Here is a 26,903-nt window from a genome sequence, read left to right on the forward strand (position 1 = left end):
TTAAGAGTCCCCCATAATACACTTATAATACGGCTTTTTAAAAGGAGTGGCAGGCATCCTTCGATTAATGAAGTGAAGGCATACAGGTGAATGTATGTATGCACACATGCATGCAAGGGATGTAATGATAGCTTGGGAAGAAACTGACGGAAAGTAGAATACATAAAGATTACTTAATTTTTAGAAAACGTTATTAAAATTTAATGATGAAAACCAGAGTTAAATCTATATGTTAATATAAAGGCAAATATGTCAATCTAAACATATATACTCTATTTTTTTCTTCTTTCTGTTGAAGAAATCAGTCTCTGCACATGTAGATTCTGCATAAAGTACTTCAATTTTTGTGGATACTATACAATGACTGTCTTTGTTTTAACATGATTAATAATCCCACACAGTGTAACCAAAGATGAAGTAAACTAGATGTTAACTTTCACAGTTTTATGAGGTCAAAATACACTTTTAAAAATAGAAGGCTATGTGAATTTTGATTATTATTATTTTTAATTTAGTTAAGAGAAAACAAGTAGCAAATCTTCTCTATTTTTAAAAAAATATGATCTCAGCCTAGGCATAAATCTAGGTATTTTGGATTTAATTGGGATGAACTTAAAGGTAAGTGTTTGAGAGTTGTTCCAAAACAACCATTATTCCACATTTTAAGAGAAAAGACATATTTGTAAAAGAAATGAAGTTTATTTAAACTTTGACAACTTCAAACTACTTATGAAACTTTGCAATGTCATCTTTTTTTTTAAATGAAATTTGACATTCGAACAAAACCTATTTTCTCAAGAGTCAACATATGTATCATTTAAAAATTTCATGATTTAAAAATAAATTCTAGTGTATAACTTAGACCTTGGACAATCTTTTTCATGTACGTATGTATGCGATGAAAACGCCAAGTAACAATAATTTAATTTTTAAAGTTTTAATCCACATAAATTGGCCACTTATCGCATTCCTTTTGAGTATTTATTGTGGCTAATACTCATATAATTGATGATTTTAGAATTAGATACATAGGTAGAGTTCCATAGGCACCTCTCAGGGATCAGTGTGATAATTTCAAATTGTGTGCAGGCTACATGAGTAAAGATAAACAAGGATATTGCATTGTTAGGTCTTGATGTCAAGTATGAAATTCGACATTGACAATACTTCTGAACTACTTCAATTTCTCATGCGAATCCAGAAACTTAGCAGATTTTCCTCATTCAAGTTCTAAGTGAATAATCCCATTCTTTTAACTTTTCATACATTTTTTGTTCTTTATGAAATTTGAATTCTTGTTTTTTATTTATATTTAAAAAACTAGATTGACACTGCCATGTATAAATGTATAGAAATTGATAGCCGTCAAGATATTTCTCTTTATCATTTTCTTCCACTCCCCTAGATTTCTTTTCCTCCCGCGTTTCCCGCGACACAGATTGCGGGAAGGAGTAGAGGAGGGTATCAGTGCGCACACAACATTACATTTAAATTCATTCAGTTGTATGAAATTTCTGAGTTGGATTGATAGTACTACTCTTGATAGTTACATTCTGGAGTTAGGAGGAAGAATTTAAATAAAAGTTTATTATGACCAGACCTATCAGTCTTTGTATCTTGAAAGATATCTATAGCTTATAAAATAATTACATTTGAAAATGAGTACCATTTATCTCTTTAAATACTCTAGACCCAGTAAGGTGACACTTTAGAAACATTCTTTCCAATTATTTCTGGTACGAGATTTTCCTTAGCATTAATATTCCTGTCATTCTTACTACCAGTTTTCATTATCTTGTAGCTTGCCAGATTTCAGTTTATGGATAAGGCAATATAATATATATATATATATAATATATATATATTATATATATATAAAATTAAATGCAGTCAATTCAGTGAATTAAAATTTTTTACACACTACTAAATTTAAATTATTGATTATTTGGCTCATTTGTATTATGTAAACATTACTAAATATAATTCTTAAGCAACACATTATTTATTTTCCTTATTCTCTTAGAGTTTAAAATTTTTTTTTTACTTTATTCCATTGTAATATTTATCCTTTTTCACTAACTAGAGAAAGAAGAATTCAGAGATTAAAATATACAATATTATATATTTTAATTTCGTATATGACATATGAACACAGCCTAGCAAAATATTCAATAAGACAGTAATATCTTTGTTATGAGCAACAACTGAAGAAAACTTTACCCCTCCCCAAACTGTCCATAAATTTTTTATATATCCTTTAGTGATGTCAGTATTTCAGTTTTCATATATTTCCCTGACACGATTTTAGTTGTTGTTGACTTACCTGTTTTCTCATGAATTTCCTTATATATAATCATCTTATTTTTTCATTTGTACTTAAATTTTTATCATTTTCCATTTGTTAGCAATTGCATCTGAAAAAAAACTAATACATTTATTGTTTTCAAAATAAACTTTTTTCTATGACCTTAAAATCTATTTAGTCTTTTACTAGCATGGTATGTGAATTCCACCACAAACCTGTTTTCAGTTTTCATTATTTCATTGATCATCAATAGGACAAATGATTTGGGACAGGTGAAATGGAGGTTCGAACCTGTTACTACCACTGATCTCCTGAGTGACCCATTTGAATCACTTCAGAGCTTTTTGACTATGATATGGAACTGCCCACTGCCTTTCCCTTTAATTACTCTGTAAGGTAGAGTTTAGTCTTAGAGGTTTAGGAGTAGTTAGTTATTTTTGTTTTCTCTATTCATGTCGTAGATAATGTGGAAAATAAAAGTGCAGGTAAACAAAATGATGAAAAATTCCATGAAATATCAATTCTAAGAGATAGTCACAAGTAAGATTTTGGCATATGTTTTAAAGAATATATATTTATATTTACATTATATAGATTCCCAAATAGTGTTATCCTCTTTAGTATGTCATGACTTGCTTGTTTAAACAATTGTGAATATCTGAGAGGCTTATATTATGTTTGGCCTTAGCTAGAAGTAGAAATTGAAAATAAATCTGTATATCTGAATAGACATTTTAATATTAGAAACATTTAAAAAATGACTATATTCAATAAATATTGCGATTTGAAATATTGTATTAGAGGGATATACTCAGTGAATAGCTGAGTTATTCATAATAAATTATACATAAAAAAGATACTGTTATATATTATATGATGTGTAGACCAGTTAAACAAATCTTGAGACTCAAATTTCATAGATATTTGTGCATGTAGGCAAAAGACTCTACATGTAATATTTTTATTCATTTGCTTTTAGCTCTTACCAATCTAAAATTTGATCAATTTCCTCCTGAGTTAAATGATAAATGCCATGTAACATAAATTGTCACAATAAACAATGAAGAGTAAACACTTATCAAAACCGATAGTTTTTAGTAATATTAATATTTAAAACGTAAAAATCTATAATTATATTCCCAATTTATATATTCGTTCATATCTTCTTATTGTGTAGGTGATGCCTCTCAAAAGATTTTTTCTTCATTACCTTGTGGTGGACTTGGGGTAAGTATGAGTTTGTTTAATGCTCTTAAATAACAAAGTTCCAAAAATATTTCCTTTGATTTATCTGTTCGATTATGTTTAAGGCTCTTTCTTAGTAAAGGTTATGCTAGACTTCAGGACTGGCTACATAATTTGTAGGGCTCAGTGCCAAATGAGAATGCAGATCTGCTTGTTTGAAAATTAAGAATTTCAAGATGGTAACAATAGTGAATTAAACCAAATATAGGGCTCATCAAACTGTAAAGTCCTGTGTGACTGTACAAGTCACATGTTCACAAAGCTGGCTTTGCTAGGCATATGAGAGAGTTTAACACACAGGTTTGTAGCAGATTTTAATTTTCAATAGAGCAATACTGAGGAAAACGGTATAAACTTCATAAAGCGCCTTGCACTGTGGGATGTTTTGTTTGTGAACCCCCTGAGGCCATTTTGTCTTTGATAATTAAGAAAGCCTTTTGACCCAAGGTATTTATACCACATTGCAAGGATAAATTTGTTCAAATCCAGCAACATATGAAGAAAAATGTCTACATTTTTGTGGATGATAAGAACATTCTATATAGCCTGCAATCTATTTAAAGTTAACCCTTACCAGTAATAAAATGTCATCCACAGAACTAAGTGCTAAGTCACATAAGCGACAACATAATTCTAGATCAGGTTTCCAAGGACTAAGGAATTTGAGTCAATTAGGTTTCTTGGATATTGAAGGGAAAGAACGAAATTAGTCCTGTGCATGTCATGGTTAGGCAAAATTTTGCTATAAATAAATTTTACACGGGGAATTCCCGTATATTTTAAGCTAATTCTTTCATTTTAGTGATGCTGGCTTTATCAAGGATAATCTTTCTATTCCTTCACCTGAGTCTGCCCACTAGAAATAAGAAAGGCAACTACAACCAACATCTGTTTGGACCACACAGTTTACCAGCGTACGACAGAAGCTCATAACAACTTGGTAAAATAGTCATTATTATTAACAGCATTTTGCAGATGAGAACCTGAAGTGAGGTTATTTTCCTGAAGTCACAAGGTGAAGGGTGAGAGACTGAAAATACGAGGTTGGTGTGTGCGCTCATGTAGGGGAGTTCCCAAAGAGCATGTTAGGTCCTTCTGCCACTTCCATCTTCAGCAGGATGTCCACAGTCCCTGGAGCCTAGCAATGCAGCCACATGGCTAGTGTCGTGGTCCCCTTTGTGTCAGCCCACCAGTGAGCTTTGCTTTGTGACCCCCAGCAGAGGACAGTCACCGCCCCACATAATCCTTGTTAATTTTTAGCAAACTTCCTGCGAAACCATGAGCTTGCAATACCATTCTAGAAGGCAGAAGACAAAGTGACTTTTAAAATGGGTTTCATTGGCTTTGAGCTTATTTTCTAACATCCCAAGTGGCCATTTTAAAATAATGGTTGATTACCTGCAAATGAGGTGAAGAATGAAACAAAGCTAAGGACTACTTAGTAGGTATGGTGATGGGGAGGAAATCAACACTGTTGAAAGAATGGTGGTCATCAAACTCCCACTCATTTACAAGTACATGCAGTTCATGACCCAGAGTTGAAATAAAGACAGCTCCCTAGAACCCACCTCCCAATTCTGAACTGGGCTGTGCCTATAATTCACTATCTTTAAACACAGAGTAACCCTACTCAATGGCTCTAAATCCATAGTAAGGTTACTTTATTATCGTTAACCAGAACTGCTCTAGTAAACTCTTAGAAGTGCCCAATAAATCATGTCTGCTACTTCTGACATGGGGAGTCATGTCAGATTCTTAATAGCATCCTCAAACACCGACCTAATCCAAATGGTGGCATCAGTGATGGTAATTAAATCTAGCTTGGGCAAGGAGGCAGGAGAACAAAGACTGGATTAGCTTGATTCCATTAATGCTGGAAAAGGCTGGAGAGAGGCAGCTCTATCAAATTGGACTATAGGTCTTCTGGTGGTGTTGATGTAATCTAGGTGAGTGTAAGAGAGTGTGCATATGTGTGTGTGCATGCACACGCATGCATGCAAGCTGTTTCTGTTGAATGCTCTATTGAACTAGTTTGATTCAGTCCTTTTGTTTTTTTCAGGAACCAAAGTGTGTTCTTAGATATTAAGGTACCATCTCACCCCTAATATTTTTGGTTTTGGTATAAGTCCTAAGAGAAACTCTGGGTCCTCCGTATTTGTACTAGTCTCAGTTTTTGCCTCCAGCACAGTCTTATACATATTAAGTATATGAAAGATACCAATATGAACTTGGAGTGGCCCAACTTGGCAATAGGGGAACACCCTAGAGAGCGTGGAAACCACTGAAATTGCTTTTGTCTTAGGCACTCTTCTGGTTCACATTATCTAAGGTAGACTCGTTGATTTAAACTCTAAAATACTTAATGCTCCCCGATTGTTAAAGTAAACTCGTTATCTAGAATATATGCTTTCCTACTAGATGAGTTTATTATATACCTACTGAAGGCCTATGATTAATTGGATTTTGAGGAGACTACCTGGGACATTATGAAATCAGAAATCTCCCCCAAAATTCCATGTGATAATTCAGCAGTGTTCTCCATGTAGCTCAGTGGGTAAATGGTACTTAAGATGCTTTAAAGTGTGCTCTCCTGAGTTGCATTTTGAGCAACAATCTCAACGTTTCCGAATTCCTTTGTGTTTTTTTCTCATTTTGTTTAGTTACTATGGCATGACTCATTTCTGATTACTGTGTGATTGCACTCTAAGAAAATGCATGAGTTGAAAAGAGCATTTTACCAAATCCCAGACCTTGGTTATCGTATAGTGAAACAGATAATTAAGGGACTCTGGAAACAAAAGCCAGTACACGACCACTTTAGTTCTCACTCCTCAGTGTATATCACTAAAAATAGTGATCATTTTCCTGGCCATCTGACCTGCTGCTGTGTGAAGAAATCTTGAAGTCATTTCTCAGCCTTATTTTTCCCTCTTCACTTGATAGGCCACAAAAAAAACCCCACAAAAGCAAGGACGAGCAGGCTTTTATGATAATGTCGTCATCAGCTCCCAGCTTCAAACACTTCTGCGGCTTTTGAGTTGTCATTTATAACTTGGAACTGAATCGACCCATAATTCCCCTGATACACTTAGAGAAATTGATAACAGACTCTGCACTTCTTTTATGGCTCGGAGGAGGCAACTCCAATCACATCACTATTGGCAGGCAATATTATTTTTTGACATGGTTGTAAAAGTATAAAGGGGCTTATGGCATTTGTTTAGATGAGGAATGGGCTCTCAAGCTGTGCTGGGGTTTACAGGACCAGATTAGTGAGAAGCAAAGGGAATATGATGTTTGCAAACAGGATATGATTTTATATATAAGTTTGGGTTTCATGCTCTGTTCCCTGGGGAAAGCCTTGCAGACAGCAGAGAATTCCACTTTTATCCTACAGCAGACAAGCTCCTAGTGCCAAAAGGCAGAAAAATAAACGTGGTCAGTGGGCAGTGTCAGCCCCTTGATTGGAGGAGGAGGAGCTGTGGAAGAGGCAGAACAATTCCCTGGGAGGAATGAGGAATTGCAGAGCATGGGCAGAATCTGGGCCAGCCTAACTGGTCAAAGATGTGCCAAAAATGAGGCTCTGAGGTTTAATCAAGGCACTGTCTCTAGCAGCAAGTCAGTCGATCTGTGAACACGAAGCCGGCTTTTTATTACAAACCTTTACTCTGTCCACATTCTATTTGATTATAGCTAACTCTGACACACTGTGGGGGTTAGGGATGTCATTTCTGTGATTTGGGGAGGGAGAGATGGGGAGAAGAATTAGGTGATTGTGGGGAGGTAATTTAAGGCTCATTTCAATTGCTCTGAGGTTTTCGGCAGACATTTCAGTTACATATTAACTATACTCACTATACAGGAGGCAGGTTTGGATGAAATGTCTCAAATTTTCTTTCATTCTGTCAGATTTAAAATGTAAATTCTCCCTTCTGATATATAAAATTTATATATAAAAATATTACATACGTATATATATATTCAGAAGAAAATTCTGTTATTTTGCGCTACATTTATACCCTCATATTATTTTCTCATTTAATATACCACATTGGTCCTCCACATTCATTCTTCCCAATAACAGTAAAAAAAGTTCTTGAGGCCAGCCTTTGAAAGGACTGCTTTGACTTTCTCTGTTGTATTATAATATCAGGGAATGATTTATTATATGACCAAATCATGGCTATACAGTTAAACTCAATGTAACAGATAAGTTTGGTTAATACATGTTTCTCCTGCTATTTAGAGTGGTTTTCTTGGAAACAAAAGCATTATTTTAGAAGGCATAACATATGCCATCATAAGAGGAGTGAAAGGCAGGAAAAACGAGATAAGACTTGTTGCCAGTGGTTCAACAAGGTGCAGGAGTGCAAAGACTAATAAGATAAGACCATTTTCCCAGTTGCTCATAGCCTTTTCATTGGGTTGATTTGGATAAATGTGCTATGGGAGCACAGAGGCAGAGACTTCCAGAACAGAAAGAAAGGAGAGGTTATATGGGGGTTACTCAAGCAGACATAAGCTAAATCTTCAAGAGCAACTAGGAATGAATGTGTTTGTATGAGTTTGGGGGGCAGTTATGAGTGAGGAGTGGAGGGAAGCATCCAGGCATTAACTGTTCAGGCTATAATAGCTCACCATATTTTTGACAATCGCACTAAGCAGTTGCTGATTAATAGAGAATTTTGTTTCTTCAGAAAATCCTAAAACAAAACTTAATGCCTGTGCCAAAATTTGGGTGGTCCTAAAATTTTGATATCAACTCAGGAACCCCTTCCTTTTATCATAACTATATGCAGCATGTGTTATTCCCACCCATTTTTCGTGAGCAGGCACAGAGCCTTTTGTTACCGCCACAGAAAGAGGAGGTGGTGGCATCTGTTTCTCACATGCAATAATCAGGATAATGTTCATTACCCTCATATTAATGTTCAGCTCAAACCTGGCTCGCAATCAGGGCTTCATTTCCTCCACCGCTGCTATCAAAGATATATCACAGTCCTTTTCCCTCCAGCACAATAAGAGGAGCCACCCTGAGTTGGAATCTCTCTTTTCCTCATCTCTCCTTCATAATTGTATTTGGATTTTCATTAGATTTAAACTTGATGCAAATAATACTAGCAAGAACACCCCCATGGCACCTGGAAAAAGTCAAACAGATAAGCTACCATAATAAAATTGTTTGGGAATTTTGTTTCCTACTATGGATTCTATAAAAAAAGATCATGTTGCCCCAGACTTGGAAAATATAGTACAAAATGTTATGCTAGCCAGGGAATTCCTTCTAAATAACAAAGCAAGTTTCCAGTATTGCATAGATTTTGCTAATTGTGTGTACTTGATAATAGTTGCAGGGATGTAGGCAACACTCCCCATAGAGACAAACATGTATGTTACTCTGTGTTTACTATAAAATGCAAAACTTTATAGAATCTTTAAGTGTCTGATGTCCATTGCAGAAAAGAGGAAAATTAGAAATGAAAACCTTGACTTCCTCCTTAATTCACTTAGCCATAGCATCCCATCTGCAATTAAATTCCTTTGGTTGCTTCGACATTATGGCTAAGGACAACAGGATGCATTCTGAAATTTCATCTTCATTTTCTTATTGAAAATAAACATGATTATAACAAAGCTATTGAAATTCTTCTGTTGTCAAAATGAAATTATCATCAAAGCTTTACGCATGTGGTTTCTACATTCTCAGGACCACAATATCTGTAAAAAAAAAAAAATATATATATATATATATATATATGCAACTATATCAACCAAAGTAATGTCAATAGCAGGGGAAAAGAAAGCATATCCATTTCTGGAATTTCTTATTCTATTATTTTTCTCTTTTCTGTGTGTCTTGATTATAAACATTCAGAAAAGAAGAAATTGTACTTTAGATTCTGAAGCGATTAGTTGCTGAAGGTAAATGGATTTGAGGAATTTTAAGCTTCTACCTAACTCAGGAAATCTATGGGTCTATGAAAGAAAAACTCAGAAATTATAACAAACTTGGTAAATTTGAATATACAACCATCTGCTGATTGCCACTTCAAGAAAACATAAAGCCTTAGGTCAAACAAAAAGTTAGAGTTAACAAAGAAAATGGAACTACCTAAATAAAGGAATCTTGAGACAGCTTCTACATTCTGCAGCCTGAAATGCAGCTAAATCCAGCCCCACCTCAGTCTTTTATTTTAATGTGAAAATACTACACTTACATTTCCCCTTTGTCATATTTCTAAATAGTTCCAGATCCAAATATTCATTCTTGTAACAAACTAATATCCAATGCATAGTTTTGTCATGTCATTATTGGTTTTGTCATTGTGAAATATTTTGAAAGAAAATTTAGTAATGCATACCTACTAAATTCTCAAATAATTGCTTTTCTTTCAAAATCCAAAACTAAGTTTACTAAATGCTTGAGACATAGCAGGCAGTTCACAGCAGGGTCCCTAGGAATTAATCGATCACTCCAACCCCCCAAGTAGAACCCATAGCTCCTGACTCCTAGGCCAGCAGCATCATTATGACTATGCAATGTCTTATTTTTAAATATTAAATAATAAAAAGAAAGGACTTTAAATGCTAACCAATGACTCACTTATCTTAGAAACAAAGCACACACTGAACCATTCATTGTTTTTATGAAGATTAATGAGACTCTTAAAATACTAATAATACATTTAGAATGATATACGTCCAAGATCACTTGGTTAATTCTGTTACCATATTCTAAATAATATATATACATGGTCTCTATGAATATTTACTGTGGACACATATGTACATATCCTTAATACCGATCTGTAAAGACTTCTCAAAATGATCGTATATCAGTTCAAAATATGATCATTCAAAGAAATAAAAAAAAAGCTTGCAAATAGTGAAATTCTTTGCTACTAAAGAGTACTTTTTTTACTCTACCTGTTGCTTCTCCCTTAGACACTTCAACATCCATCCATTATACATTAAATAAATGTATTGAGAGACTCCTATGTGCTGCATACAGAGCAATCTCTAGCCTCAAATTTTTCTCTTACATTTTGATGTTTTTTCCTTTTTGATTTCCACTTATATCTCTTATTATCTTTATCATTAATTCTCTATGTAAATCTTCTGTTTCTAGTCATCAACTTTAGAAATACATAAAGTTAATAGAGATAGAAATTGAAGGTAATCAGAATATCTGCAGTCTCAATTGAGATTCAGTCATTCTGTGAAAGAAATCTTTCTACAAGATTTCTCAGATCTTCATCCTGAGACTGAGAGCTAGCAAGTGCAGTATCCAGCATCAGTCCACTCTTCCATTAATAACGAGTAGGGAAGAAGTCAAATGCCAGGTACTAATTGGCATATACTGGTCTCTGTGCCTTTGGTACTTGGTATACTCAAAGCTTTTGGTAGCTAGTACAGCTTGGGGAAGAATTCATTCATTCATTTATTTATTTAATCATTTATTTACACAATATTTATTGAATGCTTATTATATGCCAGGAACTGCAGATACAGCACTGAACAAAACAAGTTCTATCCTGATGGAACTTATATTCCATCTGCTGATTGCCACTTCAAGAAACTTATCCTGATGGAACTTATATTCCATCAGGATAGAACTTGTTTTGTTCAGTGCTGTATCTGCAGTTCCTGGCATATAATAGATAGAACTTGTTTTGTTCAGTGCTGTATCTGCAGTTCCTGGTGGGGGAGACAGGCCAGTACAGATTAGTTTAAATATGTGTTTGTAATAAATGTTATGGAGAAAAGAAAGCAAGAAAAGGAGTATGGAGTCTGGTGGGGCTGTGAGACAGAACTGGTAGTAGATGGGAAGTATTGCCTTTTCAAGATTAAAATTGATGGGTATGGGGTCATCTTGGAGTCTTGGCTTCTTGTGATGACTAACTTAAAGTCAGAGAGGTACAGGGAATAATGAGATCCGTACTGAAGGTCTAAGGCAGAATGATGGGGGAGCAGTTAAAGTTCAGGGGGTGAGAGGGGAGCTTGTCAAGACTGCTCAGAGTTCTGAGTCCCCATCTTCACTTCAGCCCACAATATGAACAGCTAGATAGAGCTGTTCTATCCAGAACAAATAGAACTCTTGGACTTTATTTATTTTTTATTTTTTGGTAAAGCAAGTCAGAAACTTTATTCTCTGCCCAAGGAATGGAGAAGGACAAGCTTATGCTTTAAAGATCCCTTCTTCCTGATACTGGGGAATTAGGAAAGTCGTAAAGGGTGGAGAGGATTATAGGTAGGTGGTTCAGGGGTACAGATTTCTAAGGAAGAGTGGAGAGGGCTCGGCTTTCCAAGGGAGCATATGCGGTTCTCAAACTTGCTTGGAACATACCTATTCTTCGCCTCCTTTTGGACTCCTGGATTGACGTGTGGTGATGTAGAAGCAGGCAGGCTGGATTTACAGACACAACCTGAGATCCTGTGACTTCCCTTAAGATCTGACCTGAAGGCATGGAGGAACTTGAGGGTGGGAGCACAGTTAAAAAGGACTCAAAGATGTGGGATTCAATAGTGGGTCCTGGGCTGAGACATCTGGGGGGCTCCAGATCTTAGCAGCATTATGTGCTTTGGGGTTCCCAGTCCCTGGGGACATTATTTGGACATAGTTTCCTGTATAAATTGTGCAGCTGCAAATTAGATACAGTACTCTAACACCTGCCCATATTCAAGCATAATGAAAATGCCCAGACATTTGCATGACATTTCCCAGTGCCTTTTCATGTGCATTCTAATGGCTTTTTGAATGGCACTGTTCTGTTGTGGCCTCAGTTGTCTCTGACTGATCCCTGCTAATTCATATCTGAGCTGAAAGATTCAGAATAATAACTGATTTGTTGATCCCATTAGGTTAGTACACAGACCAAAAGATGGAGACTTCTCATTTTCTTCATGGCCATTTGTGTGTTGCATGTATATAATGCAAGGAACACAAACTTTGGAATCTGAATTTCGGGGACTTTTCTTACTACTGATTTGTCAATTTCTGGTCTTCAGTATCTTCAATATTAAATGAAACAAATCAATTTTAAAAAAATGCTGGCTAAGTTATTTAGGGCTGTACTCTAACCATATAAGTAAAATAATAATTTTTAACTTTGACCCTATTGGTGTCCAGAAGATTGACTTTAATGATGGGATTATCTTTTAAGTCAAGGGACCTAGAGAACCCTTTAAAACATACCTTATTGGTTCTTACATAACTGGGCTAATTCACAGCCTCACATCAGAGAGTAACTATTCTCCATATGCAGCTTCCAATGATAACCTACCTTATCTCTTTTAATCCTTATAACAATTACAGGAGTCTTATTGCTAAAGGTCTAACTGAGGCTTCCTAGTCTACAGAAAATGGAACTGAGGCTCGGAGAGGGGAGTAAGTTGTTCAAGTCACACAATTAGTAGGTGCTGAAGTAGGAATCTCCTAATTCCCAAGCTCTTAACCACAGTGCCATGCAGACACAACTCACCATAATTTCAACCTCATATGATTGTCAGTCAGCCTCCTTTCCCAAATGAGAGTAACCAAAGCCATAAATACACACACACACACACACACACACACACACACACACACACACACACACACACAATTGTTTCTTTTGCTAAAAGCATTCTCTTCTTTATTGAAATTCCTGTAAAGTTTTAAATCCATGTACTCAGACACCATTAATTTGGGGTAAAAAATTATTCATTATGCAGTTGTACACAGCATTTCAACCCTAACCAGAACACAGAAATCTCTGCTGTTGGGCAAAACCACTGTGAGATGAATAAGAGAGAATCTCATTTCATACACCAACTGAACCAACTGAGTCAGAGTTAATTTTATTAAGCTGTGCTTGGTAAGAACAGGGCTCTAACACGCACTGTCTAGAGAATAAAAATGTTTAGCATATTATGAAATACCATTTACACAATATGCACATTAGTTTAAATGAAGAAACAGGAAAATACTGAAATGGTATTACTTGGCTTTAACTCAGTCTTCACGGACCAGCAGGTCACTAAATCTGTGAATAACAATGGGGACTTGCAAATTCCTTGACTAGTTACATAACCCACAAGAATCCATATATTATTTGGCAAATGCTTGAGTCCAACAGCATCTTAAGTAAGGATTATTCAGTTCTTAAAGTGTAATACTTTGCCACAACAAACATGTACCTTCGTTTCTTGTTCCTGGCAAATAAATAACAAAGAGAATTTTTTGAAGATGAAGAGTAACTAGAAATTACACATGCAAGGTCAACAGAGCTACCAGAAAGCAGTCGATCATACTGCGAGGGGGTCGTAGTAGAGCATTAGTGTACATGGCACGCCCCTATCTCCTCCAGCTGCTGCATTAATAGTTCACGCCTTCTGTCCATATGGAATATCGGTCACAGTATTCATTCATCATATTCATGGTTTTACTTGGAATCTGAAGATCCTCTCTGTAGCTGCTCTATTTCTTTTTCATCTCACCATGACTAAAGAAGCTAAGGTGTGGGCATTATAACCTACAAGTGATCCCAAGGGAATGGGCTGTCATTTATGTGTTCCTCCCAGCACTGAACAAAAGAGAGGAAGCATGTGGGTTCACCCACCCATTGTCATCATAAATCCATCCCAGCTCCATTTCAAAGGTCTCAGGGTTTCAGCAGAACATCTAACATGAAATGAATATATACATTCAAAGAGCTGGCATGTTGTATCACATGGGAGAAAGAACACCCATTGTTACAGGCTGCAAGCCAACCAAAGAAGAATACAATAAATACCGTAGGTCCTCAGCCCCAAAAGATGACTCTCATCATCATCCTACAGGACGGAAAAAGTGATGGTCACCCAGAGTTACAGAGGGCTCTTGAGATTTTGAAGTGTTGCTACCTAAGTAATTGCAGAACTCTCTCTGAGTAGTTTAATGATTTTAGTGGATGTCCTTCTGCCCAGCCCGAGTCAGAAAAGCCAGCAGTGCAAAGTCTCTATTAATGATGATTATTCACTTATCTGAGCCTCAGTTTCTTCATCTGTAAAAGAGAGATGGTCAAGCCTCTCTCATTGCATTGTGAGGATCAGACGTGATGATATAGATTATCAATGGCAGCTGTGTGTAGAGACTGGGCCCTGCCCCACTCTGACAGGTGGCCCTAATTAGGTCTGGTTTTGCAGAGAATAAATAGGCTGCTGTCTCAAGGGTATGATTTCAAAGCTCTTCAAAGCTCTGAAATCCTGAATTCTCATCTGCCATACGTACCCAACTGATGTTCTACCATTGGTGCCATGGCACTTTCGGGAGACTAGTAAAGGAAGAGAAGGGCATTGTTTTTAGAAGCCACTGTGATGAAGCACTTGGGCCAGGAAATTTGATGTAGAAATTAGAACATTTGGATTCAAGTCTCCACACTGTCACTGCTTCAAAAGTGTTTCTCCCCTCTAAAGTGTAAATTCTAAATCAACAGATCTGAATGGTGTCTGAGATTCTGCATTTCTCACAAACACCTGTGTGTTGTCAATGCTGCTGATTCATGAAGCATACTTTGGCAAGATCCTGTATGACCATGAATAGGCAAATCATTTAATCTTTCTGGGCCTCAGTTCCTTTACTTTTTTGAGGTAGAACTGAGCAATGAAATGTATTTTGTCATGTTCTTTGGGGGTCAAATTAAGCATACTTGGGGATCTGATCGACAGAATGCAATCTGTCAATCATGTTTGGGCAAATAGGTACAAGTCAGGGAAGTTTCTAGAAAGGGTAGGAGTGAACTATGACAGCAGTGGTCCAAGGTGCTAGAGGCACTCCAGGTGTTGCCGAATACCAAGCCAGGGAAAGGAAGCACCTAATGCTAGCGAATGAGAGCTGCAAGTCTAGGTGCTAACTAAATGAGAGAGAAGGGTTCTTCACTAAATTATATCTGTATTGCAAGACTTAAATGGAAGAGAGATTTTGTTTCATTTTAGATTTTTTTTAGCCACATCAAAACCTTATCAAGAAATGTAGCACTGTAGAATGAATTTGTTCTCACTAATTCATTCTAATAACAAAAACTTATTAAGTATCTATTATGCGTCAGACCCTGAAGATATAGATACCCATCATGCTGCTTTCATACCACTCAACACTAGCTTTCATAGTATACCATTAAAAAGAGATCTATTGAACAAACAATATAGAAAATCTTTTTAAAGTTCATATTTGTATAAGTTTGCTCCAACTGCCATAAAATACACCACAGACTGGTGGTTCATTTAGAAATATATATTCTCACAGTTCCGGAGATTGGAAGTCCAAGATCAAGTTGCTAGCAGGATTGGTTCCTTGTGAGGCCTCTCTTTTTGGCTTGCAGATGGCTGCCTTCTCTCTGTGTCCTCCATGGCCTTCTGTGTGTGTGTACATCCCTGTCTCTTCTTATAAGGACACCAGTCATATTGGATTAGGACCCCACCCTTATGACCTCATTTAACCTTAATTACCTTTTTAAAGGGCCTGTCTACAAATACAGTCACTATGGGGGGAATATAATTGAGTACATAACAATATCCATGTCTAGGTTTGCCCTTGATTGCAATCCCAACTCTGTGCCTTATCAACTGTGTAACTTTGTTCAGGTTACTTAACCTCTCTAAAGCTCAGTTTCTTCTTTTGTAAAAAGTGACTAAGTAATACATTTCTCAAGCTATCATGGGGCATAAATTAGGTAATGTTTGTAAAATGTTTGACACAGTGCCCAGAACTTATTAGGTGCGCCCTTCTGCTCCCTAGGCCCTTCTTTAGATGCTGACCAAAGGTATTTACGTTTTTCTTTCTTTGGGTAATAAATTTGACTTTACTACTTTTTGCATTGAATCTGCTAATAAATTAGACTTTTCTCTCTCTGAATCTTTGTTACTCCCATCCCTCACTATTGCTATTCCTGGAAAGAAAATATCTGCTGGAATCTTCAACTCTAGCTGTAAGAGTGGAGGTTCAATGATAGAAAAATATTGAACTTCTCAAATACCTCTTAAGTGGAAAAAGTAATTACTCTATTTCCCAAATCAAATAAGAAATTTGGCTTACAGATGCCTTTATACATGCTGCATAGAACTTAAAACTGAATAGGCTATGTAGAAAAAACTAAAACTTCTTAGAAATTGAATCAAGATAAAATAATTTCGATGGTTTAAAAAATATTCAATAATTTCTAAGTTACCAAATCAAGATGCCATATGAAGAAATATCTGGTCCACAATAGATGATTCATTTAAAAAATATACTTGACCTGCTGCAATGCAAAAGTTGAAAAGATTTAATTTCTTTTACAGTGAACTTTTACATAACACGACTAAAATGGCACAGAATCAGTACTTTTTCTTTGTTGATCCTGGTGTCTGTCAGGAGGTTTCTAGGGGCATCTGATCATTATTTAAACTTAAATTCAATTATTCAGAAATGCCCCATGGCCCTACCAGCAGCATAGCATCAAGCAAGAGCTTACTAAACTGCTTAGTTTTGGCTGAGGAGTTTTGGTTCCTAGCTTTCAGGGTGAAATAGTCAAGGCACCCGAGGAAGAATCGTGTACTGTATTAGCCTTGCAGAGTGCATATGAAACCTGTTCTGTTAACGAACACAGTAGTATGACATCTAACTCTGGGAATATTTCCGAAAGGAATCAACAAGCTGCGTTTAGATTATACAAGGAGACTGTGCCTAAATTCCTTTTCTTTTAAGTTATTTTATTTCCCTTTTAAATACTTTCACATCCACTTCCAGTACAGGTAGCTTAATTTCTATCATGTGCAGCTTTTCAGAGCATTAGCTTTGTTTCGAGTGCCAATGATTGAGCTACGCTGGATGTGCTTGGAAAAGGCCCACATTCATTCAGGAAACTCTAGTTGAACTAGATCCATATGTAGCTAAAAAAAAAAAAAAAAATGTAGCTTGATTGGAGATAGTTTCTGGCTTCCAGCATTATCACATATGATTTTGTTTTTGATGTGCTGTGAAATAGAAAGTAATGTTGGAACCAAAACTTTGGAATTTTTTTTTTTCTGGTTAACATTTACTGAGAACTTATTACTTTCACCATTGTGTTGTACTATGTTAAATACTTTACATTCATTGACTAATTTAATGCTAACAATAATCTTATGAGGAAGGTAGTATTATCTCAGTTTCCCTTAAGACTTGGAGTAGTTGATGAACTTGCCCAAGTTTGAACAGCTCTTTAGTGGAAGTGGTATTTTTCAAAGTCCCTGACTCTGAAGTCAACAAAAATAAATAAGGTGTTAACAGCACTAAATGTTGTTGATACCCCTGCTAAAGCTACCACCCAAAGGACTGGAAAAATGTAGAAGGAAACTTTGTCCAAAAATTAGTTTCTTGGGATTTCTGTTATGAAGCTCATTAGAAATCCTGACAATTTCTCCAAATCCTGGGGTTATGGAAGCCTCTAGGTACAAACTATTGATGTAATACAAATTATTGGTAGTCATTGTCCTTGGTACAACTTATCTTGATAGGGCTAATTTATTAATGAAACTCCTAACACACATGCTAATTTTACCTCTAGCTTCACTTTTTCCTTTTTCTTCTTTTACTCAAATAGAATTTAGAAAGTACTTTCTCTATGAAATTAATGCTTTTGAAAATTATTGTGTGGTGAAGCAGAGATTTTGTTTGCTTAGGTTTTATTTCCTATCTAGCACTAAGCAATATGTTGTAAATGCAATAGAAAAGAATTACTAAAAATGAGATACAAAGAACGCACAAAATAAAAACTCAGTTATTTTAATTAGATTCAACAGATATGAAATTATTCTAAACAGATTACTGTAAAAGCTTCTAAATGCTCCCCTATGTTTATCTTGTCATGGACTGGGAATGCTGGGGACCACCATCATTCCCCAGACCACACTCTGAATAGTAGTATTCTAGGCCAGTGGCTCTTGATATGATTGAATTGAAATCTATCGTGTTATTAATTTTGTATTTGTGCCACCTGGGTTTTTTATTTGTTTGGTTGGCTTTTCCTTTTTATCTTCTTCTGCCTTCCTTTGGATTGAATATTCTAAAAAATTATTTTATTTCCACTATTGACTTATTAGTTGTACTTCTTCATTATTGTAGTAGTTTCTCTGGTATTTACACTTTTTAGTACCACTATAATATTACACTACTTCATGTATAATATAAAAATATTATAGCAGTTTATTTGTGGTCTTCTTTGTCCTTTTGTTGTCATACATTCGACTTTTACATGTGTCATAAACCCCACAACAAATTTTTTATAATTTTTGCGTTAGAGAGTCAATTATCTTTTTTAAGGAAATGAAAATAAGAAAAAAAGTCTCTGTGATATGTCTCTTCATTATTATCATTTTTAGCACTCTTCATTTCTTTGTATTAATCCAGGTTTCCATCTGTTATTATACTGTTTTTCCTAAATTACCTCCTTTATGATTTTTTGTAACTCAGGTCCAATGGCAATGCAATAGCATAACTGTTATTTTTCTGAAAGATCTTTATTTTATATCTTAAAGTTATTTTTTAAAGATATTTTTCCTCATATAAAATTCTGGGTTGACTTTGTTTTTCTTTGAAAACTTTAAAGATATCATTCTACTATCTTCTAGTTTAAATCATTTCTTCTAAGAAATCAGCTATCTTCTTATCTTTGTTCAGTTTTATGTAATGTGTCTCTGCTCTGGCTGCCTTCAAGATTTTTTGTTGTACTTTTAGCACTCTGACTATGATGTGTCTAGGTATGGTTTTTTCACTTGTTTGTATAATTGTGTTTTTGGTGGGGGTTTTTTTGTTGTTTTTTAGTTATGCTTGGAATTTTTTGGATTTCTTGTTGTATTATTTTTGAGAAATTCTCAGTCATTATCTTTTCAATATCTCTTCTGCCTCATTTTCTATCTCCTTCCTCCTTTCAAGAATCCAGTGAAAGGGTTAGATAATTCAGGTTACTTGATTGCTTTGTGACCTGAGCTCTTAAATGCCACCCCAGTGATATTTATTCAGCATTTTTCTTATTATTAGGTGGAGTGAATCCTTCTTTGCAGCCTTCTGTAGCCTAACAATAGATCAAATTTAGACCAATTGTTCTTAACATGTGTTCACAAACTGCTGAAAGGTCATGAAGTTGTTAATTACAAGTGCCCATGAATTCATATACATATCCAACATTGACCATGGACTGAATAAATATTATGTGTCAAAAACATGAGGCTACATTTTCAAATGCATGTAGATGTTACTGTAATTAATATGCTTCAAATGAATTTAAAATCATTGATGAATTAATTATGTTTACCACTTATATTTTCTCAAATAACAAATTTTAATAGTTGAATAAAATTCTCTAAGGTGCTGTGAATATTTTTAATATTTGCTTGAAATGTTAACTTGAGCATCCTTGCTCTACTCTTATTCTGTGTAATTATACACTCCAAGTGGCCCACCCTAACAAATCTCCTTGAGTTAGGCTGTTTATCATTGCACACAAGGAATCAGCCCAGCAAGTTTCTCTGGACCTGATTTTTTTTTTCCCTTTCTTGCTTTAGAATTTTTAAATCTGGTGTAAAAATAAGTCATTCTGGACAGCAGAAGTTATGAACTGGCAGCCCAGGAGCCATATTCAAGAAACAAGTTTCTTTTTAGCTTGGCTGAAGATTTTTTTTTTTTAAAGTGAATTCTCAATATTTAAGATTGAAAAATTGCACCTAGGGCCCCACCCTTTTTTTTTTTTTTTTTTTTTTTTTTTTTTTTTACATTTTATTGCACCTACAGTACCAGTCTGGGCTCTGGAGACATTTAAACATATGGCTACAGCTTTAGCTCTAATCTGTACCACGTCTACATGCAAGTCTCTCCAGGCTCTTGTTTTGCACTCTGTCCCTGTTCATGGACTCTTTTTGTCTACATTGGTCATCAATCCCTTTAAAACCAAGCACATTATTTATATCTTTGTTTAACATTAAGTTATGCCTGCTGATCTGAGGAAATATTTAGGGAGAAAATTGGTGGTGTTTTCGCTGTTTTTTAAACCATACATTACATGCCAGTGACAGATCTATCTCTGGACAATTAACTTACATGGAATTCATATTATATTGTGTACTATGTGTCACACTTTTATTTTGCTGTTCATTTCTGTGTGATCATTCTCAGAGTGAACAATAAAAAAAAGATAAAAAATAAAAATTAAAATTAAAAATAAATGGACGACCACTAGGTGCTTACCTGAAAGGTTACCAGAAGCACGGAGGCCTCTGAATAAGAGGCAGGGCATAGGGTGGGGCACTCAGGAAACATCTTTATTTCTTGCCAAATCTAGATCATGAAATTTTGGTTGTTTAAATTCATGCTCTTAATTCACAGTGGAATAAATAAACTGTGAAGGCAATGATTTCTGAAATATTATATCCAGCTCTCAGATGCTCAGAATCTGTTTCAAAAGGAGTGAACATTTGGAAGGGTGGGAATCCTCAGAAATGAAGCTTACTTATTTACATTCAACAGAATAAATCATAGATGCCCAAAGGCAGGAGGCTACATGCATGCTCCCAGTCTTCCATGTGTTCAGGGACAAACCCAGCATGCTCATGGACAGCTATCTCTCAAGGACCTGGCTTTCAATGAGTAGAAATTGTCCATTTCTTTCTTTTTATTCTTTTTGGTATAGATGCAAATAATCGTGTGATGTCTTTGATCTTTTATTTTGCCATTGATAATTATGTAATTATTTCCTTTTTAAAGTCATTAAAAGAAATCTACAGTCCCTTTCTTTGATGTATTAAGGAAAGATAAGTTGATATCGGAGCTAAAGAATGAAAGAACTGTGAAAGGTTTTTCCTGGCTTCGTCACTAACATTTATGAAACTTAAGAAACTGAAAAGGGCAGAATAATTCTTAAAAATAAGTTTATATTATTGTTCTTTCTATTCAGTCGACAAAATTATTTGGAAAATTCAGGAAAAGAACGTTACAATTATTCTTGGTTGTATTCCAAATAAAAAGCAAGAGAAAGAGCACACCTTTAAAAAGGTAACGATGAAAATGTAAAGTGTTTTCCTCCCTGTTCCCTCTCTATCCTCTCCTTCATCCTCTCTGGGCTCTCTCTGCTTTCTCTTTTTCTTCTGATTCCTTATTATTTTCTTTTCCGCTTTGCCATTTTCCATAAAGGATTTGAAGCAGCTTTCTAAATTAAAAAATACGAACTATGTACACTTATGTGTGTGTTTTTTTATAAAATAGATGTAATAATTATTCAAAAGTGAAAATATAAGGAGCCAGAAACGAATTTAGTATATAAAGTGTGTGCTGTTGTATCTACTACGTTTACAGAAGAAGGAACAGAAATCTGGCTTTGAAATTTCTAGCAGCCAATATGAAAAAGGCCCCACTGTTATTTGTATAGTTCTCAGTGTTTCTAGGGCAGGATTTCTCAACCTTGGCATTATTATTTTAAGCCAGATAATTCTTTGTTATACTGTCCTGTTGAACTGTAGGACGTTTAGCAGCGTTCCTGGCTTCTACCCAGCAGAAGCCAGAAATACATGTGTCCCCTCAGTTGTGACTACCAAAAATGTCTCCAGAAATTGCCAGGTAGCCCCCTGGGCACAACCCCCACCCTCCGCCGCCCCAGCACCTCACATTGTGAACCACTGTAGTAGAAGAATGGCAAACAAATTACAACAGTTGGGAAAAGCCCAACTAGTCCAGATACAACTTATGGCATTTGAATTTTTTGAATATTTTAGAAAATTTTACATGGTAGAAGTTCACTACCTTTAAAGATAAAACATTCATATAGGTCTTAGCAGATTTATTGCAATAGAAATCTTTGATTCTGCAAATATAATTAGAATCTGTTTTTTAATCATTGTTTTTAGTTTTTACATTTTGATTATACTAGAGTTAAAATCGATATGGGTTAAAAACTCACACCCTTTATTCCTGTGTGCTCATTCTAATCCCACTAATTACTAGCTGAATAACCTCTCTGGATTTCAAATGAAAAACTACTCAACAGTAGCATCTACGTCAGTGGTTTTCAGCACTGTCTAAGTTAATACAGGCAAAGAGCTTTGCACAGTGGCTGCGTCTTAATAAGTGTAACTATGCAATGATAACTGAAATTATTATCGTTATTATTTGTAGATAATAAAGACCCAAACCTTAGAGAGTAAGGGAATATATCATAACAAAACTGAAAACCTGAAGTATTCATATTGGTTTTCTATTACTTTCTCTATTTCCTGAATTTCGTTCTGCCATGACTTTGAGTGAATGAGATCACATTTCTCCCATTCATGTTCCATAAGTCATGTTTGATTTAAGCAGTCCTTATCCTTTATTCTCTTTCACTAATAGTTAGTGGGATTGCAACATGACATTCTTCTTTTGGATGTGCATAGTATTATCTGGTGGCAATGTTTTTACAAATATGTATAACTAGTGTTTTTTTGGTTTTTATTCTTCACCTATTACATTTCCTCCATGTTTCTGTGGAGCAAACATCTTCCTAATTATTTCAGGAACCTCAGATAATGACTCATATGAATAATTACTATATGCTTCTGAATTGCAGGACTTTTTCCCTACCTCTCCTGTTCTTTTCTTTGCTGGGTTTTTTGTTTGTTTGTTCGTTTGAATCGATGAGTCCTGCTGACCTCTTCTCATTATTCTTGGGTTTTCACATTGCCAGTTGCTCTGAATTCTCTGAGGGATGTAATGAAGTGGAAAATATGCCTCTCTCCCTCTGTAATTTTTAAAATTGATATCAAAGTGTTCTACTTCAATCTCATTCTTTTACTTATTTTAAAACATTTTGCCTATTTCAGTTTTAATTGCAGACTTCTCTATCTCTTTACCCCTTTATACCCTACCTAATAGACGTGTGTCTCTGGGAGTATGGACTAGGAGGATCTCAGTGCCAGACTGTACTGTCATCAGAATTGCACTTCCTCCTCTGATGACTAAATCTTCCTTATGGGCCAAGCTTGTATAATTTTTAATTCTAAAGCATATTTCCGCCCCGTCTCACCACATTTGCTTGGTTCCTCACCCAGAAAGACTTTTTGCGGGATAGCCTCGCCTAACATTTCTGATCCCCAGTTTTGGATACATGTTAGGTCCAGACCCTCCTACATATTTATAAAGTATATTAAGCTTTTGGGGGATTATTTCCAGATTAATAGATTTTAATTTTGGCAAGAAAACAAGGCTTCTGTGAACAGTTACTCAGCGGACTACTAAAGCTGCCTTCATGTTTTATACATTAGTTACATTGTCAAAAATGTTTGAAAGTTGAAAGCATAGTTTTTTGGAATAACATATAAGCAAAGCTTGGTAAACATTCCAGATGAATCTGAGGGGTTCCGTAGTTGCATATTGCCACATTAATTTCAAAATATGATTATACATCACTAGCCACATATGCAGCATATCCTTGGGACCTTCTGCCCAGGATCCTGGCTGGAGTTTTTTTCCTGTAATCCAGCAAAGTAAGTTTCTGACCTTAAAATTGGGACATAAAATTACCCATGCTCACACATATGTGCAATAAATATGCTCTTTCTTTTTTTTCTCCTCATTACAGTTATCTTTTCTGCAATTAATAATATATCAGTCTCTTCAAATTTGAATAGCCTCTTTTCAGTTTTAAAATTCCGTGTTTAAAATCAACTTATTATTGAATGCAATCTGTTTAAGTAATTACTCAGTCTCTCCCCTTCCTCTCCCAAGATGGCACTTGGGTATTTGAAGGAAGGATAGAGTTCTGATGGGATCCTTGGGTACTCATGCTGTCCTCTGGATATTCAGGTTTCTATGGCAACCTTCCTGGTCCTCCTGATTGTTCCTGATCTTCAGCATTTCAAGCTGAGGTCAGCAGCTGATTTTCTCCTAGTTTCTAATTTCACTGCAAGGTGGCGCTTGGTAAGGTTCCAGGCTCCAGCAGCCTCACTTTGGCTCTCCTTGGCACTGGGGTCCCCCTGAGCTGCTCCTGTGGACTCCATTTGACCTCAATTCCATCAGAGGCTCTCTCATAGCACAACCTTGGATAATTATGGAAGTTGATGCTTCCATTGGTACCACACAGGTTACGAGAGTATCTTAGGAATGCTTCCGTCTGACCTTCCATTTACTTTTCACATGCCCCCATAGACTTTCTATGTGGTGTTTACACTTTAGTGTAGACAAGGACTCCAAAAGTCCCAAGTGTAAATTAAGAGCAAAGACTTGCTTACTTTGTCAGTTTACCTAACACATTTTCCTCTTTCTGGGATTTATTCATTTATCATTCTCTGCTTCCCTTGCTTCTGTTGCACCTCAATCATTTGCCTTTCTTCAGTCTCTCAGGACCAGAGAGATGACTTTTGGCTTTTTAGTCCTCTCATCATATTCTATCTATAGCCTAGGTCAGCAAGTCCTGTGCTTGGTTATCACGTATAGAAAGAGTCTCGTCTCTGAACTATTATTAGGAGAAGCAATGATGCTGTCAGTAACATAGGACCATAATCTTGATGCTGTCAGTAACATAGGACCATAATCTGAGACCACCAGCCTTAATTCTTGACATGGAAAGGACTTCGGAGGAAAAAAAAATCCTGTTTCACCACAAAATCTGAAGCAAAACCCTATTTCAAATGTCAATTTCTTTACATTTCTTTTATATCAATCCTAATCTTCCTTTCATCTCATGTATCGCTGCCCCCTAATGTACAGTACCTGTGTGAGTGCATGTGTACACAACATAGTTTCTCTCTCTCTCTCTCTCTGTCTCTGTCTCTCTGTCTCTCTCTCACATCAGACAGAAGATGAATCAGTAGAAAAACAAAGGAGAAGTAAATGTGCAGAGAAGGAAAAAATATAAAAGCACATTGACTTTTTTCAGATTATAGTAGTTCTGGTTTTAAGAATTTGCCTTGCATGTCTTAACAACTTTAGCAAGGTCTTAGGAACCAGCTAGTGTAGTCAGCAGAATTGCTTTCTGCTCCACTGCCATTTCTTTCCCCTTTCTTTCCTGGCCTAATCTATTACAATTTACATTATTTTCCATGTCCAGAGCCAACTCTTTGCCACTCTCTTAATCTACCTTTAACTTCCAAACACCAGAGCACCTGTCTTTGTACAGTTCTTAGCCCTTCTGGTCTCTACTTCCACTATTATTATATTGCCATCTCAGCTCCTTAATTTTGTTTACATATATTCATCTGAATGGAATCCTTCTTGCTCTTTTTCCTTCCTTTCCAGCCCCTCGTCATCCTCTTTCATGGCAGGAACCACAATCAATTGATGGAGTCAACCATCCTCTCTTACCTAGAGTTGATTCCTACTGTCAGGAGGTCTTGCAGCAGTTGAAATCAGAGCTCTTGTATCAAGGGTTCCTTCTTGATTCTTTCACTAATACAGAGATGGGTTTTTGGCAGTCTCTCTAACCAGTTAGAGAGACCTAAGTGGAGGAGAAATACTTCTGTCATTGAAAATGGCAGAGAGTAAATTTGAGAATCTCTCCTAGTGACAAGTATTATTCTAGGGAGAGTTCATGAACCATGTATTGCCCCTCACCTTTTTAACCTGTTGGAGCTGTTATTAAACTATAATATGGCAAATACATTTGAGTACCTTTTGGTAGCTAATTTTGGTAGCTAATGGCCCTGAAACACCATTTGGAATACAATGTCTTTGGAAAATATGCTTATAAATTGATTTATAAACAAGCTTTTTGGATATAACTTTCCTATGACCTGAATTGTGTCCCCTTAAAATTCACATGTCAAAGCCCTATCCCTAGATATGATTGAATTTGATAGAGCTTTAATAAGGTAATTAAGGTGAAATAAGGTTATAAGGGTAGGGTCCTAATTTGATAGAATTCGTGGCCTAGTAACAGGAAGAGAGACAGATGTGCCTCTCTTTACATGCACTCAGCAAGGAAAGGCTATGTGAGTACATAGAGAGGATGCAGTCAAATGTAAGCCAGGAAGAGAATTAAACCAGAATTTTAGAGACCTAACTGGCTGGCAACCTGATCTTGGACTTCCTAGCCTCCAGAACTGTGAGAAATTTCTATTGTTTAGGCCACCCATTCTATGTTATTTTGTTATGGTAGCTTGATCTAAGACAGACCTGTTCATACCTTCAGAATTAAATACAATTACCCATTTATGAATAGATCGTATCCATAAAACTTGACCATTATTACCATTTATTTATAAACTAAATGTATATAAAACATAGATAAAAGTAATATTTGCATAAATGCTTTTTATGTTTAAATAAGTAAATAAATGGATGATAAATCTCATAGATTCCTAAAGAGAACCTGTTTAGGGGCAAGCCTAAACTTTGGTTGTGGTAAAAACCTCA

The 26,903-nt window shown here is 35.7% G+C and overlaps 1 protein-coding gene across 23 annotated transcripts in view; it reads left to right on the forward strand.

The window, feature by feature from the left end:
• Positions 1-26,903, forward strand: part of HDAC9 (histone deacetylase 9) — an 829,181-nt gene that overhangs the window by 597,661 nt on the left and 204,617 nt on the right. For all 23 annotated transcript variants that reach the window (XM_039862468.1, XM_039862469.1, XM_039862470.1 and 20 more), the window contains one exon: positions 3,483-3,532. In XM_039862468.1, coding sequence (XP_039718402.1) covers positions 3,483-3,532 — 50 coding nt within the window. The remainder of the gene's footprint in view (positions 1-3,482; positions 3,533-26,903) is intronic.

Source organism: Pteropus medius, unplaced genomic scaffold (assembly GCF_902729225.1).
Source record: "Pteropus medius unplaced genomic scaffold, Ma_sr-lr_union100, whole genome shotgun sequence".
In the NCBI taxonomy this organism is placed as follows: domain Eukaryota; kingdom Metazoa; phylum Chordata; class Mammalia; order Chiroptera; family Pteropodidae; genus Pteropus; species Pteropus medius.